The 15394-nt window shown below is 40.7% G+C and overlaps 1 protein-coding gene across 1 annotated transcript in view; it reads left to right on the top strand.

Annotated features, from left to right (window-relative positions):
* The first annotated feature begins 1863 nt into the window (after positions 1–1863).
* The window catches only part of LOC107191705 (receptor-type tyrosine-protein phosphatase kappa), a 63753-nt gene continuing 50222 nt past the window's right edge, over positions 1864–15394 (top strand). Inside the window, exon 1 of the mRNA XM_015580804.1 lies at positions 1864–2128. Coding sequence (XP_015436290.1) covers positions 1864–2128 — 265 coding nt within the window. The remainder of the gene's footprint in view (positions 2129–15394) is intronic.

Below are 15394 nucleotides of genomic sequence, written 5' to 3'. Positions count from 1 at the left end.
AATAAAAAGAATATCTTTAGATATTTCTACTAATTACACAGTTGTAGAACACGGCGATTTCAAAGAGATTCAGAGTCCAATTACAGGGGGTATATCGTAGCTACAGTACGAGAAAATATGGTACATTTATGTTTGTGCAGAAATAAAATTAAAATATTAAGGTTTTGTGCACAGAATAATTTGTAATTAGCAATTCTTCACTAAAAATACACAAAGAATTTAAACTTAGCTTGTGTAATCATAAAAAAATACAGTTAAAATCATAAAATCGTCGAGATGAGTCCAATAATTTCATTATCCACCATATAACACGAATGGTGATTGATTATTTATTTTCCTACCAGTCAAATACAGTATAATTTTTAATTTCAACGAAAAAATTCTTTAATCTATGTGTATATGTATACCCCCGTCTAATACCATCTTGCGTCTTGTTACGCACGCGTGAAGAGCCTCTCCTCGTCTCTTTCGTTCCATTTGCCAACTGGCCGAACCGCCTGTCTCTGTTCTATGCCAGAGATCGCGTGCTGTTCAGACGCAGTCCGCGTAGTCAATCAAAAAGGGACGCTCCTCTAGTTTTAGACCGGCGGAAATCGACCGCGAAATTTAAGGATTTTACGATCGAGCGCGTTTTACCGAGCCCTGGGATACGTACACTCCTGCTCGTAAGTATTGGTACGCTTATCGAGTGTGCAGTAAATGATACAGGGCATTGCAAAATTGCTGAACGTCTAAAACGAATATCGTTTAGAGGATGTTAAACCTCGATGGACAATATTTGCGCTACTACAGTGATTCCTCGATAAATGCGACACGAGCAACAGCGTTATTCCCACCACTGGGGGAGCTCCCTTGAAAAACCAATCAAAACAGAGTAAACAGAAGCTAAGCAAAGGCACGGCTTTAATAATTCGAAAACGAAGCCACGAACGCAATTTCGTCATTCTTGATTTTCGTCTTAATTTTGCATGTAGAATGTGAAAGTGTCCCATATTTTTACCAACTCCTCGTATAATTATTAGTAATAACTATAGACTGCGGATTTTTATGCAAAATGATATTTTATGAAGTAATTTATTGAAACAGGAGCAATTGTAGGAACTTTACTGGATTTCGCAGAGCCCTATAGGCTATAAATGCATAAAATTCGCAGGCGAATTATTACGATATAACTTATTAATTATTTTGTTCATTCCGACCAAGTGTTTTTATACTTATGAGTGGTACTGTACGTGGCCCTCGGCCGATTAGCGAACAGAGCCGGGCATATTCGTCCCGGAAACATATTCCTGATCCGGGAACTCTACCTTTTTTTCGCTCGAGATTTATGACGGGGCACTCTCCGGTTTTACGGTTAATGTATCCATCAGGGAAGTTCCGTTGTTACAGGCGAGCCGAGAGTTACTTGAACGAAGCCATTAAAATTGTTTACGGACTCGGTGTGTAATACGGACACGCGTTTCCAGCAATCGCGACAGTTCTAGAATATGGAGCTGAAATTGTAGAACATTTTAGTCCCAGGATGTTCCCGTAGATTTCAGTACAGTTACTACAATTCATGTGTTTACAGTCTGGTGTTCACTGAAAGTTTTCGTTTAACTGGATGGCCATTATATCGATGGATATTACCAGAAGGGTTAAATAACTTCTTTTACATGTATGGTGTTAGTAAGGTTTCAGCTTGTAACTTGTAAAATTTTAAAAACTGTTTGTGCAACAGAGGTCCACAAGTTATAACTTCGTTAATTCGTTAATATCATTAGTTGGTAAATTATCGTGTAAAATGTCCCAGTTGTGACCAGGTGTAATCACCCATCGAGTCATTTTTCTGACATTTTCGTTCCTCTTTCTTTTTTCCAGAAAATGTCGTCGCTGCGAACGCAATCGACCGGCGGCGGTGTCGTTGGTTTGAGCAGCGTCGGTTCCGATCGGACCGGCGCCACCTCGACCGCTGGCGGTTCTCATTCCCACTCGCACCGGAAGCACCATCATCATCACAGAAGCCGTAGCGCGCCGCGGGCGCCAGAGAAACCCCCGCGGAAGCGTCACCTCAACACCGGGCACAGCCTCGCCTCCATTCCCAGCCAGATTAAGCTGTCGATGCTGAACAGCGGTCTCATCTCGTTTGGTGAGTTCTGTTTTTGCTCTATCACAGATGGGATATAAGGATAGATCTAACATGCAATGTAGCAATGTAATTTTCTGTCCCATGCTTCGGGGCGTCAGAAGCCCCCTTGCCATTTCAGTATTCCATTACTTGCTAACGAAAGCGGGGCAATAATGCATGTACACCTCCGGTCAAAAGTATGTGGACACCCTTTACAACGGAACAATGTTTTTAAAATTGCTCCAAATGACTTAAGTTCTTTTGTGAAGTTGGTTACAGTTTCGTTATGCTTACAAACGTGTTTGAAGAAATTGGAGTACGAGTGAATGAAAGGAACTAGGGGGCTGTATCTAATTGGGTTGTAGAAACAGGAATCAGATTCAGTCGAAAGGGGTACCATATATGTTGATTCCCATGGTTAGTTCGTTTTGCAATTTCATTTAAAGTCGAAAATTTGAATCGAAAATATTCAGTCAGAAAAGGTGTAGCAGACGGTGGAATCTCGTTATCAGTGTTCGGTAGAGTGAAATTAATAAGAGTCACGAGATTCTGGATTCGTTCGCTGCTACCGTTTGAAATTTTATTACATTCGTCGGTTTCACTTCCTAACGAAGAGTGGAGTAACCATCTGTCGGAGCCTCTGACGGGTTGCCTTTAATTCGTTTCAATTTAATTGCATCGTAAGATACCCACTCCGAAACTTTTCTCTAATTTCCTATTCCTCCTCGAGCGGTTGGCTGACGTCTTGTTGTAAAACGAGCACGGGGAGTTTACGACGCGTTTACCCTGAACCCTCGTCCGGGATTATGAAATAATCCGTCGAGCAGAGCGCGGTATAACGCCACTTTGCAGCAATAAAAGCCACTCTGTGCGACGGGCAAATATATTATATGCAATAATGTTCGAGCAGGGGCGAACTCGCGGGGAAGAAATTGCTTGACGTGCCTCGGGAAGCGCTGGGAGGCACTCGCCTATGAATTTTGAGGCGGGAGGATCTCCAGCAGGAACTGTTAGGTTGAGCAACACTGGAAAATCGCTGATTGAAGCTCTGGAAAGACTCACTGATCAAATCTGTGAAATAGGAAGTGGAAGAATTTGATAGGGTTATGAAAATTCTGTTTTAACGTGTTAATGATGAATTGAAGTCTGGTGAAGTCGGTGGGGTATAGAATTTATGTTTGCCTAGATTTTCTGTATGTAAAGGTAAATGTTATGTATTATTTTACTTTTGTTATACATAAATTATTGTGCCGAGGATATATTATCTAAAATACATAACGTAATTCTTATGAGAAACGTTTATATTGGGAAATACCGGTTAATAGAGGCAGTTTATTTGGGACAAAGCTCACAGAACACAACCTAATCGAATGTACTGTAATACTTCGCATAATTGGGACAGCCGCTTAATCGGGTCAAAGGACGCTAGTCCCGGTGTCCTAAATAACTGGAATCTACTGTATTACACTAGAATTACTAAGACAGTTAAAATGACCGGTTAGTCATTTAAGAAATCTATATCCTTTCCGAACAAAATGGCGGAACGCTCGATGCCCCAATTTCGAAGGAGCATAGTAAAAGTAGTCGCAGATTGCCACGATTGTTCCAACAACGAATAGGGACATATTCATGAAGAATTCATTTGAATTAAACTCGAATTTAATTGAAAATTACCGCGGCGCGTTGGTTGCCGCGGAAAGTATCCACGTAGGGTGCAGAAAAAAAAGATGAAGAGAAACGTAAAATTTGCATTTAATAAGTCCGATTGGCCATCGGGGAGTTTCCTACCGTTCGCAATGGGGAAAGAGACAGCAGAGGCACCGTGGAGTTCCGAGAGGACTTTTTCTTCTCTTGTTCGTTATAGCATCAGCGCGCTGGATAAAGGGGGATCCGTAACTTGATTCGATCAAGCACAGCATTTCTGGCGAGGCTTTCCGAAGCGTTTTAGATGCTTTTAGCCGGGACTCCCGGTGTCCTCCGCAGCTTTTCCCGTGTCATTTCGTACAATATTTCTAGCTTGTCACGCGAACATGCAACGGGGAACGAAAATCTGTGGAGAAATCTCGATGCAAGTCGTCCATTTTTCAATATTAAGCCGATTCTCGAATAGATCTTGCGGGCTTAACACTGGAACTACCGGGGATGAACGTGTTTCTATTTCTATCGTGACGATAAAGAGGGCAGAGCTTGTTGAAAATATGCGAATCGATAAATTATCCAACGTTTTCACTTGTATATTGCAATAAAAGCTGTCAAGGATCTTAAAAAATACACTGGTATGACATTTTAATCATTTTTATGAGAGTTTACGAACCAGTTATTTTGACTGTTTTTGTAGTTCTAGTGTTACATTCATATCGATCGAATTCCCCATTATTATTTTTGACGTTCATATTGCACTTACATTTCACAACATAAATTTTTAAATGTCAGATTTTTTAAATTCGAGAATTTTTAAATTAGAGTCCCAGTATAGTAATTAAATTTTTTGTACATAAATCATTATACGTTATGTTTAGAACAATTTCGGTCGTGCGATCGTCGTGGTTCGAGGTTGGAAAGTAGCCTCTTTCACTTACGATCCATTGATCCGAGGCGCTCGATCGGCGAGCATTAAAACGGTGGATCAACGCGCGGATTTGCGAGGCGGGATCGGTCGTTGCGGAAGCACGCTAAAGGGCGGAGACTTTTGAAACCTCGCTGATTAAGCTTGCAGCTTTTTGGCACAACCGAAGCAAAAGTGATAAAGCACGGTGCCTTATGACGCCGCTTAACTGTTCCGGCCGACTGATCCCGAAATTCCGCTTATCCTACGCTCGACTTTCCACTGTTTACTTGCACCGTTCCGTTCCCGCGATAATTCCATTTACCTTCGAGAGTTAGCGAATCTGCGATGTTTCCCGTAAAAAATGCTGGTCGCTACGTTGGTGGAAAAAAGGGGACGTAAAAAATGGAGGGTTTCTTTTTTTTCGGGGGTATTCTCGGTCGAGCTGTTAACACGTTTTGAATGCTACAGTTTTTTTGTTTACTCTTGGAATGGTATCCGTGATAAAATATTCTTAAGAGTTCTACAGAAAAATTAATGATAAAATATAATTAATGATGAAAGTTATTCAATTCGGTAAATAGCAGCAGAAATGGTTGTCTTGTTTATTGAAAAATAGTATCATTTTAATATCGACAATGTAAATACAGGGTGAGTCAATCAAAATCTTATAGGGAGAAATGCTTCGGACCCTTGTAAATTCGTTTTTTTTTGCCCGAAGCTCAAGTCTCGGCAATACAAGGAGAGGGGCAACAATGTATGCACTTGACAGGTTCCACGCCCCCCCCCCCAGTGGTGGGGATAACGCCTGGACAATAATCGTGTAGAACAAACGAGACAATAATGGAAAGGAGTCTGTACGTAGCTATCAGTCATTCTGTTACCTGTTACTTGTATTTTGTGTTGAATTTTATTTCGATACATTGAACTTATTCGTAATGTATTATGACTTGAACCAAAGATTCACAGACATCTCAGTATTACAGTAAAAATTATTCAGAAAATATTTTACGGTTCCAAAAGATTCAAGCCTGAAGAAACGAAACAGAATTATCTGAACCTGTTAAAATATGATTGTTTCGTTCCGTCACTCTGTTGAATTATTGATCATCGCATTCTACGCTCGTATCAGCAACCACGCGGCTCGTTTCCGACACGTCCTCCAGCTCTCGAATGCTTTGTAATATCATATTTCATTGGACCCGGTGCATACGTACCGTTCAGTATGCATTACGTAGTTACCTGGTTCTTGTGCCAGACAGCTGTGGATACAAACGCATTTAGCACGGTAACTTTCTAACGAAAAGTTTGAATTTCCTGTGACTGACTGGGTTGACAGATGTATGTACACACGTGCATATCGTTAGGATTAAAACTATTGTATAATACCGATGTTATCTTATTAGAAAATACTGTGTGATAAATAGATCCCATAAGATAAATAGGTTCAATGAAACATAAGGGTAACGGTGTAATAAAGTGCTGCACTACCGATTATTTCCTCATTATTTCGAAGTTTCGTTGGCGTTGCCATCAATTCTGATACACCAAAGACAAGCAATCCTTGGGGGAGCATTTGGAAATTGTACTTCGTTCGAGTGCACTATAAAAGTTCGATTATCCGTCATGCTTTCAGTCACGTGCTCTGATGGATAATCGAAGTTTCACGGTATACTTGAACGGAATACCGTTTGTAAATTCAACAACGAGGATCGCTGCTGTCAGAGTATTAAAGATCATACAACCTGAACGAAACTGTGAAATAATGAGAAAATAATTGGATGGTTTTTATAGAACTACAGTGGTTAAAAGAAGTATACATACACTAGGTCTCCACACAATAAAAATGCATCGAGCATAAAATTAAAAAAAAAACACGTTCTTCGAAAGCTTACACGTGAAGCTAAAGTACGATAACATAAATTTTTATGAAATATTCCAAGAATATGTAAAATTATCTTTAAAAAAATAGGCCTGTATCAATGCCCATTTATCTAGTGTACAAACATACAATAGATCCTGTATTTTGTCATATGAATCACCAGAACTGTCCAGACGGTTATCAGATAATATTGGACAATAGTGTGACATATAATCGATATTATTCTACCCGTAACAGTTAGTCGAGCTGTTCATTTCGAAAGTGGTGTAAGTCCATTTCCTCTTGTTTCGTTATTTGCAATTTATACGTATTTGTTTATAACCGTAGCAACCGTGTTATCGATTTTCTCCTTTAAAGTCTACAAAAATGATCGAATACAATCTCCTTAAACATGTCTGAAGATTAAATATTACAAAATTTATATACACCCTCTGATTTTACAATATCAAACACCAAGACTTGAAATTCTACCAATTAAACACAGAAATATGTAAAAAGAAACCTAATGATATTTTGAAAGAATTACGAAAGATGATTCCATTTATTTATAAAACGCGGTTGACGCAATTTACGGGAATCGCTTATCGTGGAATAACAGAGGATCGTCCCTTCGTTCATTGAAATATGTAAATTCTTTCAAAATGGATCCCGGTGTGATCCCGTCCCCGGCCCAAAGGTTTATTTTGAATAGGAACGAACGATGGATGTGTCTGGTCGGTATCCGGGTTAATCCACTTCGGTTTCAATTTCTATTCTTGAGGTGCCATTCTCGCCCTCTCCCCTTCCATTCCGCCTCGACCCATTGTCGTGGCATTTCCTTGTCACCCGTGGCTTTTCGACGACAGACTACTCGCTCTCCCAACATTAATTTGTAAAGTTCACCTTGCAGCAGGAAAAAAAAATGGCGAAAATTTGCGTGGTACCACTTTTGAAGGCCAATTTGTAAATATATATTTTTTTAATTATCCGTATATAGTATTTGGGAGTTCAGTAGAATACGTCTGACATGGTCGGATAAACCATGGTCGCGTTGGTCATAAAATTATTCCACTGTTTAGTCCAGAATGGTACCATTATTTTCATCTATTTTCCGAAGACGGTAATTATCACTATTTTATCTCGGAAAGAAACTATAGAGTTCGATCTATACATTTTTGAATCTCTAACCATAAAACATTTGCCTTCCATCGTCGATTTTACTGATTTCTGTGCTCGTTTTTGTTCTCCAAGTTCCACAGAAAAGTTCCGCGGCGTGTTCCTCTCATGCATTTTCCATTTTTCCCGTTCGGTCCACTTGATTTTCGTGTCACCGGCGAGAAAAAACAGGGAAGAAAGGACCGACATGGAGTGCTGTACCCGCGGGCGCGCGCGAACACAACACAGATTCAGGTTGAGTTGGCTGAGGCGCTCGGGGCTTAAGTTCTGCGTGTGCACTTATTCCATTTCGTAATATAATGCTTATCGACTCAGAAAATTGAGAATATTCTGTGGACACTGCGGAATTCTACAAAAACATCTAACATAATTTTTTTAGGCATCTTAACCCTTTCAGACCTGGTGTACATAAACGTTATCGACAATTTTTTTACCATTTGCTTCATCATTTTCTTGTATAATCCATATTCCAGTCTTTTTTCGTATTCGAGAATTCCATTCCATTTTTCACTCACAAAATAATTAACGAACAGTCGGTGAAATAAAATTTCATATTTTTTTCATCATCGATAAAGTAAAATACAACGCTCTGTGTCAAACAATTTTTAATCGATGAATTCCAATTTCAAAGGGTCGAATACCTTGTTCCGTTTCAAATAAAAATGTTTTATCCAGGTGATATCACGTGCTCGGTAATGTAAATAATTACGTTGTCGGGGTTAATAACAGGCGATAAATACTCGAACGTAACTGCCAACCGTTTGCAACGACAATGGATTTCTTGCCAACGACTACCGTTCGTTTGGTCTGTTCGATCGTATCGGGCCGAGCGAAAGAATCGGGGCGAAAATATTAAATCGAGCACGGTCTCGGGGCTATCTGTAATTTATCAGCGGTGAGACGGGAACAAATAGCCGGCTGTGTGAATTCTGTCCGTAACCTTGCACGAGAGCTGTTTATTTTCATGCCAGTGACACGAGTCGCGGAGGGTAATGTCACGAAGGGTTACGCGAAACGCAAGTAGCACGCGTGACATTATTCCGCGTTTCCCGGTGCCCGCCATACTATTTCGAACTCGAGCCAGCGGGTGAACGTCGAGTTTCGAGAAAATGGCTGCCCACTGGTTAGCATAAACGCCAGACAATGCACTTCGTTAAATTTTTCTTTGTCGAGTTACTTCTTTTATGCTGAAAAAGGATCTTCCTTCGCCTTTCATTGTACTGTTTGTGGAAAATTGTTAAATGGGGCAGTAATTTTGGGTGAAGAAATATTTGTCTTCTTGCGGTATTCAGGCTTAATGCAGGAAAACAAAATGAAAATGGTATGGTCAACTGGAGGAAAAAAAATGAAATGAAATGGTCTACTTTTTTATAGTCACGTACCATTTTCATAGCGAACGAATTCATTAAAAGGATCGCATCCAATGCTGTACAATGAAGTAAAATTCACAAATGAAGGTAATATCACACTTCGTCGTTTTTCTTTGTAAACGTGATCAGAAGTCAATCTACTGCAATTTATACAGAATGATGATTCTTTAGATAAATATTAGGTGTTCCAATAAATATGATGTTTGAGTGATACAGTAAATACTCGAGGAGTGTTCGAAGGATTCTCGACACTGGCAGTGATAGAGCTTGGAATTCTGAGGAAATTAATTTATGAAATATTTTTATGTTCACTACCGAGGAGCCTTCAAACACTCATCGAGGCTTTCCTGTATTTGTCCTCATCTTTCAATATTCGCCATTCTGAACGAAAAAAGGGTAGAAAAATGTTTTCAAATTTACAATCTATGACCACTTTACTAAAAAAAAATAGTGACTTACTAATTGGTATAACTAATACATGAGAAAAAAGGACAAAAGATCGTCAAAACGATCGACAGATCGAGTCATCGTCTTTGGCCAAAAAGTCGAAAGAATTTCGTGGTAGCGGAGTTAAGGAACCGAGACGGAAGAGGAATGAAAGGAAACGTCGGGATCAGTGATATAATTCTGGCGGTGGCCGAACGGTGTCGAAATTACAGGCCGGAAATAAAATCGTTTTGACCCAGTGACCGAGGCCCCGTATTCTTCGGTCCAGGCTCCCCTTTCCGTGTCAATGGCGCGAACACGCGAGGGCAACGCACAGGGTTACGCGTACGAAATCGTCGCGTGAACAGAAAGAAATGCATGTCGAGGCGCATTCTCGGGGCCTTTCTGCGTTCGTGAATTATTTTTAACGCGACGTATGCGCGTCGTCACCGAGCCTGCTGCTCTGCTCCTCTCCGTTCTTAGAGTCGAGACCGGCGTTCTCTTCTTCTTCGTCTACTTCATCTTCTTCTTCTTCTTCTTCTTCTTCTTCTACTTCGTTGATCTTGACATAAATACGCGCTTAACCCAGTGCCACGAGTATTGTTCCTTATTCTCTTGCTCGTGGGACCCTGTCGCGATCGAAATAAAGCACCGGTGTTCCCCGTGTTGTTCGACTCATCTTGCGTGCCTTTGGATCACGAGTATTAATGTTCGTTTCTTTACGATCGATTAGCCTATTTCTCGGTGATCATTGTAATGTTCGGTGTTTGGAAATAACAACACTCTTGGTTTATTGTTTACACTCACTTCTCTTTATTGTGCTCACTTCGGAATCCCGACTAATACCTCCTTCCATCATTGGTACGCCTTTAAGTATCGTCCCTGATAGTGGTAGGGGATATTATCCCACCTAAGTCCTATCGCGGTAATACCGATATACTAGGTATGTTACATTTATTACGCTACAGAATCTCCTTACGTTTTAATAGGGATATTATGGAATCTTTGATGATCGAGTGAAATGAAGTAGATGTTGCCTACTCATGCGTCATAAACAGGGGATTCTTAGAGAGCTGCACATCATGTGCAAATATCCACTGGTCTTGAAACAGTTGCTCATTAAAACCCAGCGTTGGATTACCAGAGCTCTCAGAAATAATAGGAGTCTGAAAAGTTACTACAAAAAGTGTCCGGTTTCGTGTGGAATGCCCCTAAAGTATTGTGTTTACATAACCATGGGTAACATCCACGAAACGGGGGAATGTCCACTTTCCGTAAATCAGATATAGGATCGGTGAACCATGGATCGAAAGGCATTAACCCATTTCTTTTTTTCTAACTCTCTGTCGCGTCGCGAATGAGGGACGCCCGCGGGATAACCGGGAATGGCAGAGACAGCGCGGGAAAAAAGTGTCGGCGAATGACAAACAATATTTTTTTGCTTGCTCCCACGGGGGAGACTGGTGAACGCGATTGAATGGCATCTAGCTGCCGCCCAACGTTTGTTCTTCCTTTTATTTCGCGCCGTTTCACTCGTCCCCAGCCAGTCGGTTCATCCTTTTTGTCCCGCGACTGCTGTTCCATCTCTTCGTCGATGTTCCTCCATCCCATTGCGGGGTCGTTTCTCTTCTCCAACCCCCTTCACCCTTTCGTTTCTTGTTCCCCGACGAGAATTACGACTACGACTCGTTCTTTTCTGCCGACCACGACCCTTTTTTTCTTCCGACTACGACTTCAGTTCTTTTCTCCGATCGGTCGGCGGACACCGCGATGCATAGGCGTAGCCAGTAGTAATAGGCGATATAGTGTCGATATTTTGAATATTGATACTTTCCAAGTCAAATATCAATATTTTGTATCGATATTTAATGTGACGATATATTCCAGTATCGATGCTTAGCCTATAAATATCGAAATATCGATGCAATCGCTGCATTTGCAGTGACGTAACAGGTCGTTAGGAAAATGGACCAATCACAAGCTTCCTATAAATCGGGCCATTAGTATTTGAGATATAAATGGTTACCATTTTCATCGAATACACCACTTTCAGAAAAACGTTTTTACGGTTTTTACCTCCGTTCTTACTATCGAAATAAAATTTTTTTTTAAGTATCGTTTCTTTTTTTACCCATCTGGGTATATGTATCCCCTTAAGGTAAATTTCATATTATTTTTCTCCTTTGAGGTGGAGGATCCAATTTTTTCTCTATTAGGTAGGGCAAAGGCCACTTTTTTTCCTGGCTACGCCCATGTCAGCATGCAAAATCCTGCCAACTGTCGGCGGTTTGTTCGATCGTTTTTACCGAATGTTGGGGTGAGAGGTGGGGGACGATTGTTCGTTGCTGGATCGAATGTTCCGTTCGAGGGTTTTGGCCTCTATTGGCGAACGGATAGCCGACCGCCGCGGGAGAAAATAGCGTCGCAACGTGCTGTTTACATTGTTCCTTCGACCGGGAAGAATTCGATTCAGAGGGCGAGACGTCGAGAAACCGCATTCACGAAAAATTCAAACGTTTCGAATGGTTTTTGATCGAATTCCTCGAGTACGAATTTTTCAACGATTTTTGTGGAATTATGTTGGAGTTTAAATTGTGGTGGTTTAATGCGAATGGACAGAATGGAAATTCGTGAACTTTTCTGAGTCGGTGTAAATGTTAATGGCCGTTGCGTTTCATGTAAACGGTATTGTTTTACTGCACTTTGTCGATCGAGAATTCAACGTGTTCGCCAGGAAAATTGCAATCATTTGTACAGAACATGGGGAATTATTTCGAGTGATTGTTCGGGATTGGTAGACATTTATTTTTTTTAAAAAGAAATTCACACTGAGCAGTTACTGTTTCCTAAGGTGTTTAAAGAAGAATAGTTCGAAAATATTAAATAGTATTTTAAGTATTAAGATTTTATTTTCGGTTGCCCGCAACCCCAAGGTGTTACTGACGCTAAAAACAGGAAGGGTGTCCTTCGAAGGTTAGGATACGTAAAATTATAAAACGGAAGTCTTGCAACACCGAGAGATAACACTAAACATACATACATACACTGCGTGGCATAATATATACCTACATAACTATAAATCATATATTCATTTTAGGTAAAACCACCCTAAAATTTTCAATCCATATGTATTGTGTTTAAAATAAAGACGAACAAAGTATGTCATGTCTGAAATCGTGTTGAGGAATAATGTTTCTCCAGAATAGTATAGATTATATTCCCTCGAATACCAGTGGTTCGTCTTTATTTTAACCAGAATACATAAGGGTTGAAATTTTAGGGTGGTTTTATAGTTATGCCACGCAGTATACAATATAAAGAATCGTCAGCCTAGGACAGTGATCGTAAGTTGAAGCGTCCGACGAAGCTCTGGCAAAACATATGTTAAAATAGATCTGGCCACGGGCGTTCGAGGGGGTTAAACACCCCTTTTCGTCGATCGAATTCAATCCTCGAGAAGCGTCGGGATCCGGGAACGAGGATTAATCGATCTTCGCGTTATGCAACAGGCCGACGCGTGCAATCGAGCGGAACGGTAACAACATTGTTTCGTAGTTTTTGTTCGGCGTCCTCGTAACGAACGGAGAAAACTGGCCATTAATTTGAACACGGTGGAACGGTTAATGGATATTGCATTTCCATCGAAGCGTTCGCGCGAATGAATTGGAAAAAGAAACGATGATTTATTTAAAAACAAATACCTAAGTTTGCCATGTGAATCGGAGAATTCTTTTGGGTAACTGTCGTGCGTTCGATTTTGTCAGAGTTGGGCAGAATTTAGTTTTTGACAAAAACTTAAGAGGTGTAAAAACGACGTGTGATGTAATTGAGTGTAATGGACGAGTTAACTCGTCTTCCGCAGTTAACCGGCTGAACGATTATGAAGATCGAAGTTGGCAAGGTACGAAGGTCTGGGATTAAGAGTTAATTATGGATACGAGAGTTTGATAATTATACTGATTCATAGTATGATCTTTAAACTGCAGATTTAACGCTTGTAGGGGATAAAAAAATATGTGTGTGTAAGATAATGGAAGAAGAAATTTCAATCAGATTTAATCAAATTCCTATTAAATGAAGAATTATTAGTTGTTCTTAAGATTAAAAATTTGGGTTTAATACGTCCCTTCCGTAATGAGGTTTTCAATAAAAACTTCTTTGATATTCATGGTCTTGGATGGTAATGGAATAAAATTCTTAAATATTCTACGAACATTTATGATTGCGTAAACGTTCAAAGCTTCTTTTTGGTGTTTCATCGTTGTCTGAAAGTAACATACATGGAAACATTTTTTTGCCCAACATAATGATTATTGTTTGTCTTGCGGTTCGAATGAAGAATTCCGTTCTTCGAGAAATCCTCCTCCGAAACACGTATTCACTCGAGTATTTCCTGTTTTTGGATCTCGAGCACCGCGAACCGGGCCGAACAGAGAAAACGTTTCTACGGATGCTGCTACAAGTGCAGTTTATAAATAAACCATCTCTGGTTTAAAGCTGTCTATGCTACTCGGGGAACTCGAAAACTTATAGAATCGACGCGCTAGAGTAAGTAGACACGTACGGTTGGTTACTAGATTTCTTGCCGCGTGAGGAGAATACGATTTCCCCATCCTGAATCATTGAAACATTGTATAATCTAGCAAAATAGATCCCTGAACAAAAAATCGTAGTTTACAAAATTCTAGATTTTCTTAAATTGGGTTTGTACCAGGCAGGTACCACAGAACGCACAAATCTTATGAATTCAAAAACAAAATAAAGCGTGTCTGGCTACGTACAGCCTTTTTCACTGTGGCAGTCGATGAGTTAATATTTTTGTCGCCCTTGACTGATAACCTGGCTACGTCCATGCTCCTTCAACGCCACTTGGTCTCATAGTTACTGAAATTTATGCAAAATTAACATTCGGTTTAACATTTCTTTATGTTTAATAAATTGATTGAGCTGTAGAGGGCTCCAACCTCTACATTGCTTTTTTCCCTCGAAGAGTGATAGCAAACCTTTTTGAGAAGTGGTTCAAATTTTGTTAATTATTTCTTTTAATACTAGTCCGTGGGTCACTAAGTCAGTGGCGTCATTTGGAAAAGGGGGGGGGGTGGTGGTAGAAAGGGTAATATTTTGGATTGTCTGTTCTCTCTTTTATGATAGAAAAAATACCTTTATAAAAATCAATGCGTGGGTCATTTAAAAAGCCTTCGTGGGTCGGTGTCTGACCCGTGGGTAATAGGTTCTCCACCACTGCCCTAGAGGAAGCCGAGTTTGCTCGTCGGTGTACAAGTGACTTCGTCGTCGATTTTCGACTTCGTCTGAAATGAAATTGTGCCAGAAGGTTGAACTAAAATTCAAAGCATCCGTTTCTCCGTGAAACACGATCTGTCAGACCGTGTACCTTAATCAAGCTCTCGAATTTTGGACAAAACGGGGCTCAACCCGATGAGGATCACCGATCAGCGATGTGACGCGTCCCCACAATGGGGAGACGGGTTTTCAGCCTCGTGTACGGTAAAAGTGCATCGCCCCTCGCGTCCGTTCCCAGGGTGCATCGTGTCAACGTCAACGGACCGCGAAATTTCGAGGCTGGGTATTATCTCACGGGGAGGAATCGCGTGCGTGTTTCGTCTGCCAGGGTTACACGTCTGAAAACGAGGAATTCCAAGTGGCGGTGCCACGAGTTGGTTCGCGCGTCCGGCTAAATGCGAACTTGTCGGTGTGCCAAGTAAAGCCAATTATTGTATAATATTGGTGGCGTCGTCGGCTGTTCTTCGTGCGGCAGCTGAATAGCGAGGGAGACCAGCGCCGGATCAAGAGGGGGCTGGACCCCTGGGCCTCACTCTCCAGGGGGCCCCGTTTTGAGCCTTCTATTTAATGTCGGATAATAATTGAATTGAATTTTGTTATTGTTTCCT

This window comes from Dufourea novaeangliae, unplaced genomic scaffold (assembly GCF_001272555.1).
Source record: "Dufourea novaeangliae isolate 0120121106 unplaced genomic scaffold, ASM127255v1 scaffold228, whole genome shotgun sequence".
NCBI classification, from domain to species: Eukaryota; Metazoa; Arthropoda; class Insecta; order Hymenoptera; family Halictidae; genus Dufourea; species Dufourea novaeangliae.
Note: the sequence above shows the minus strand (reverse complement) of the source record. Positions and strands in the feature narration are given on the sequence as shown.